General features: G+C 38.0%; 1 protein-coding gene across 1 annotated transcript in view; it reads right to left on the reverse strand.

Annotated features, from left to right (window-relative positions):
- Positions 1 to 5,607, reverse strand: part of tox3 (TOX high mobility group box family member 3) — a 38,580-nt gene extending 32,973 nt beyond the window's left edge. Inside the window, exon 1 of the mRNA XM_077713877.1 lies at positions 4,969 to 5,607. Within this exon, the coding sequence (XP_077570003.1) occupies positions 4,969 to 5,070 (102 nt within the window). The 5' untranslated portion in view covers positions 5,071 to 5,607. The remainder of the gene's footprint in view (positions 1 to 4,968) is intronic.
- Between the last annotated feature and the right edge of the window lie 393 nt (positions 5,608 to 6,000).

Consider the following 6,000-nt stretch of genomic DNA (forward strand, 5'->3'; position numbering starts at 1 on the left):
GGTTTACTGGCCAACAGCGAAATCTGATTTAAACTGTGTTTCACACTGTTTTAGTTTGTTCTACAAACAAAAGGAATATGGGTTGCGGCTTACTGAAGTCCAATCTATTGGATTCAGTCAAGTATCCCCTGACAGTAGGATTTTAAACCCAGTTTAGATTTTTCAAGTTAACCATTGTTACCTGTAACTATTTAATTGGGTTATCTACAAACAATGGCTGTGTTTTTTGTTGTCAATAAATGGAGTTTACCGACTATTGTGATCCTTGATCCTATAAAGCAGTGGTCTTAAACCAGTTCCACATAGGGCCGCAGTGGGTCCTGATTTTTGTTCCAACCGATCCAGTGCCGACATTTTAACCAATCAGGTGTCTTTAAAAAAAAGTAGCAGCTGACTCTAATTAACTGATTGCACTTGCAAAAGCTATCCTTGTTGAGTTGGAATGAAAACCTGCACCCACGCCGGCCCTTTGAGGACCGGTTTGAGACCACTGCTGTAAAGGGACTACAATATGATCGCAGATAAACCCACAGAGATCCAGTAAAAACTCCAATTGCGCAGAAAGTTAGTAACAAATCCATTTACAAAAAGAAAAAAAACTGATTTTGCAGAATAATTCAAAATAATTTATCTTCATACTGTATCTGTTGCAACCTGAGTAACTGTTGGCTGTTAGGATTTTTGTCCAAGCTGAGTAAATTGTAGCGGGTGGTTGTATTTCATCTGGGAATGCGAGTTTGCTATGTTGCTTCTTTTTCAAATCCCAAAATAGTGCATACACTGAGTATGACTCTTAAGAAATTTAACAGGCACATCGTTACCAATACTTGACCCTGTACTGTTCAAGAAGACTGTGCTGAGTATCATTACACTACACAGTTGCCAGTTTTCGTCTTCATGGAGAAGTTCAGATATGCGAGCTTAATGTGAGAGTACTGTGGCAATGACGGTGCACTAAAAATAAACTCTCTCTTTCTCATCTCAGTGGGAAAATTGGGTGTTTAATAAATCCGGCAAACTACATTTCCTGACAGGCTACAATTAAAAGGCTGCGAAAGAAAGAAAAAAAATAGCGTCAGCTATTCACGTCTTGTACAATTACACATTTTACACGCACCCTGGAGTCCTATCTGTCAAACGTGGGGCTTGAAAAAACAGCTTGTGAGGTCACACACACACACACACACACACACACACACACACACACACACACACACACACACACACATATACACACTTGTTCTGGGCACACAGTTTAAGTTGTGTTTGGATATGTATGTTTAGAATGTGTGTGATGAAATGGCACCAGCTGTGTACACTGGAGGGATGCACAAGGCCCACTGGTAAAGGCGAAGATTTAACCCCTTCACTACTAACTGCAGAAGGCAGTACAAAGGACACAAAGGAGCTGGACAGAGGAGGGAGAGTGCTTTTGCAACTATTCAGTGTCAGGATCAGTTTCTTTTTACAACCTAGTAAATGCCTCAGGTAATTACAGCTGCAAGCCTTCAACGGCCATTTTTTTACAGCACATATATATATAAACAACTCAATGGGATTATTGGTGGCTTGCAAAAAAAAATAGGAATGGAAATTAAAAAAAGAGTGATTGAAAAAGTGTGCATTAGGAAAGTTCTATAAACCACAAACAGACATAAATCAGTAGGCAGAACACCTTTTAGAAGAATGTGCCACCTTTGGCAATGTATTTTTATGAAATGTAATTTAAACCGCTTTTCCCAATAGTGCCTGTAAAACTGTGATAAGCTTTTTTTGTGACACATTATTATATGAATAGTGATTTTAGGAGCAGTGAGAATATGAAGATAAAGCCAAGTAAAGTATAACATTTCGGTTAACTTTTAAGAAACAATGCTACTCAGTCAAATTACGATGAAAATTGTCTTTAAATCAGAAGACTAACATTTTTAAAGCACATAGGGCTGCTCTAGGGAAGTAATCGAGTATAAAATGTGTCATTCCAAGCAGTGTACACTCTAATTACACACATATATTTGGCCAATGTATTTTCTTTTATTTGTAACAGCCCATCGTACAAAGTTAAACATGCCAGTCCATATGTTTTAACACTAGTGGAGTTCATTTTCATTTGAGTATTAACACCAGGGCAGGTGAAGAGTTTGCAAGAACATCTGTTAGTAATTTCAATCTCTCTTTTCCAGGAGGCAATGAAATCCCACATTATATGGATACTGTATCTGTAACATTATTTTAAAAAAAATGTTTAAAGGCATACCAGATGGTCATTAATCTAAGGTGTACTCTGCCTGATTTTCATTTGAGTTGGTCACATCTGCCTTTAGAATATGACAAGAGGCCAAACACCCCCTAAACAGTGCCTCCCTCATCTTATACTGAGTGCTGAGACATCAACACGTAACCGCATAACCTTCGCTGTCTGACATTGTGTACTTAAAACGAACAAATCAACACTGAATACATGGAACTCAACTCCAGTGTGTTCATTTCAAACTTTTCCTAGCAATGAAAGCAGCTCTGTAAATGACTACAAGTGTTGTTTCACGTTATCCAAAGAGGCATTTTTTTTTCACTTTTTAAAGTTGAGTCATGATGCCGAGTCAGCAGTACAGCAACCAATTAGTGAAATGATGTCAACACTTTGGCATGCATTTGGAAATAATAAAAAAGGGCTAAAAATGTGTTTTGAGTCAGATATTCTGAGTTCTGCCATTCAAGTTCAGATCTCTCGGACCTTTCCAATTAAATATTTCATGTTCAAATCATATTTCTCTCACCACTGTCCAAATACTGTATATGTATGTTAAGTTTACTCAAAACTGTTGCTTTGGAAATAATAAAAAAGGGCTAAAAAAGGTGTTTTAAGTCAGAAATTCTGAGTTCTGCCATTCAGGTTTAGATCTCTCGGACCTTTCCAACTAAATATTTCATGTTCAAATCATATTTCTCTCACCACTGTCCAAATACTGTATATGTATGTTAAGTTTACTCAAAACCGTTGCTTGGCCAATGTACAGTATGCCAAAAAACACCTATGCCAAAAAACACCTACTTTTCTGACAGCTCTAGTTTCCCAAACTTCTTTTTATCTTTTAGCAAACTGAACTACATAAGGTACATTAAACTTGATAGATTCCAGTTAATGATGGAATTCCCACTCCAAATCGTTTTACAGAAGACTTGTTCTCCGGTGTAAGTCACGGCTCGTTCTGCTTCCATTTCATCTCCATTAGTCTTCACTAGAGTGCCTAATTAACTCTGTGTCACTCGTTTTGATTTTCTGTCAATTTAAAAGAGAACCACTCATGTCACTAAAGAACTGCTTTTCTGTGTTTCTGTTGTTTAAGATCATATCAAAGTGTATTGATAGATTGAAGGGGAAAAACATGATTTATTAATAACCATATGATGATAAACTATTTGCAGAGAAACACAGAAAATACAGTTTGACTTAGGCATGCAAAATTGAATGTACTCAACATGCAAACTGTAATAATTTGCATGTAAAACTTGCTTTGTGCTTGTTCTAACCCACTTTGAGTCTTTTCTATCATAACTGATAAACATGTTAGTATATATGATGAGCCACTTTTTGTATTTTTGGTTAATTAACTGTCACAAATGATTCAACTTCACCTGAGGAATTTAAGAGAAAATGTAAAGCAAGGAATAAATCTGAATCAAAGCTTAGTACCCTGGGAACTGATGAAGACATGATGAAATTGGGCACATATGACAAGTTGGCCACCATTCAGCTGATGAAACAGTACGACAAAGCCGGCAACTGTTTCTTTTTTTTTTTTTCCTCAGCAGCTCCAAAAGACTTGATAACTTAGAAAAGCATAATTATTGTAAGGACTTTTTGTTTATTAAAAAAAAATGCAGTTGAGAGATTATTTTTCTTTCAGAGTGATGGATCACCATTGCCACAGCACTGACATTATTAAAAAATAAAGAAAAAACAGAAGCTTACATAATATTATTTGGCTAAACTCGTTGATGATGCTAACATGGATGCTGTGAGGTTACTCTTCAAAATAATGCTGGCATATAACATAAAAATGATCTTTTATAATTATAGTCTGAACTTGAAAGAAGGCATATTGTTGTGAAATTGGAGTACTTTACTTTGAGACTGAAACTAAGGAAATAGCTACACAACAAGCATTTTCTGCTCAGGATTTTAGATTCATTGCGCATATTTATTTACCCAAATATTTCTATGATGGCTTGAATCAGGGTCTGTCTGTCACAGAGGGTTGTGACTCTTTGTAATTCTAAATTAAAGGGCTTCACAAATTAAGTTCTGGTAGTTGTGCAAAAGAGCTTTACTGCTTGTTGCAAATTTTATTTGGTAAATATCTTATTTAAATGATTTTAGTGGGGAGCATGATTGAAAAAAAAAGGTTGGTTGCCCTTGGATTTACAAGAGAAGTCAAAGAAAGAAACAGAGAGGAAATGATCGTTAATATATATACACAAACACACCAGTGTTGTTTCCTTGGAAACAATGTTTGTAAACAAAAGTCAAGTCGATGCATAACATTTTGACACATGTTCTAATTGTTTAGTTTGATGTCTTAATGACATCCCTTCAAGTTCAATGTTGATCAAACAAACTATGGTTTTGGGTCCAAAAATGGATCAAATTTGATGTGTTGTTCTTTTTTTTGCAGATTTTTAAATGCTGTGACACTGTTTTTGGCTTAAAAAAATGTTTTTAACAGATATTGTATACTTCTTGTCCTAATATCTGCAGCTCTTTACTGATTTCAACTTGCTGTACTAAAGTTTGTTCAACTTTACTTGTGTGAACACCTGAGTTGCTTTTTTTTGCAAATAGTGAGATTAAAAGATCTAAAAAAAACAAAAACAAAAAAAATAAAATCAAAACATGTCAGTTTGCATGCATGAATGCACCATATTTTACCACTTTTAAGGTTAACATCACCAAACAAACCCACTCACCTTGTTGAAATTATAGTACCCCAAGCAGTGGGAGAAATCCAGATTTCCTGGTTCTCCGGGAATAGCATTTCCACCAGCATTGGGGTAAAAACGTACATCCATGACCAAAGTCCGGAGAGGGGGGTCGCGCGACTAAGGCGCACCGGGGTATGGGGTACCTTTTTGGGCTATACAATCCAAAACGCACCGCTGAACCTGCTGGTGCTTTGCAGTAGTAGTAGCAGTAGTAGAAGAAGAAGACTATTTACTTGTCTAAGTTTAGGGTTATCCCTCTCCTACTTGCGAGGAATCCCTACAGAAAGACTGAAAGAAGGTGCCCCTCATGGAGCGCCAGTGGCCGAACATGTACACGCAGCTGCCGGATACAAAAGACCGGGTGGGAGCGAGCGGGTGGGTGCTTGAGCCAGGCTCCAAGTAAGCGCGAGTCCACCTCCTCCTCCTACTTCTTGTCCTTCGCTCACACGCAGCGATTACAAGTGAAAAGTTGCTCCTTCCTCCCGAAGCATTGCCGAGTAAGTTGAAACAACTTGGGAGGTGAAAGAGGGAAAAGGACAAGCTATTATCTTCCGAAGGGGCTCCGCCGACATGCACGCTGGGAGTGGAAGGGGATGCGTTGTTGTGGTTAAAGCCTTCAGCTCTGACTGCACACGCCAACGGAGAACAAGGTAAAGTGTGCGGAGGAGACTCCACGCCAAGACACGCCCATGCTAACATGATGCTAAATGTATCATTGTTTTTAAACACTCCCCTTGCTACTAAGTTGATTTGCACAAATATTACAGTCACTATATATGGTAATATTTCCTTCTATAAATTGTTCTGAGGTGATGCATACATTTTCTCAACCGCTTATCCTGACATGGCTTGCAGGGGGTGCTGGAGCCCAGCCAATCTAACTATGGGGAGACACCCAGTCACATTCATGCTCACACTCATACCTCATTAAGAGTGTTCACCCAGGCTAAGATGCATGCTTTTTGGGATTTAGAAGGAAACTGGAGTACCCAAAGAAAACCCACACAAGCCCAGGGA

The sequence above is a fragment of the Stigmatopora nigra genome, chromosome 3 (assembly GCF_051989575.1).
Source record: "Stigmatopora nigra isolate UIUO_SnigA chromosome 3, RoL_Snig_1.1, whole genome shotgun sequence".
NCBI classification, from domain to species: Eukaryota; Metazoa; Chordata; class Actinopteri; order Syngnathiformes; family Syngnathidae; genus Stigmatopora; species Stigmatopora nigra.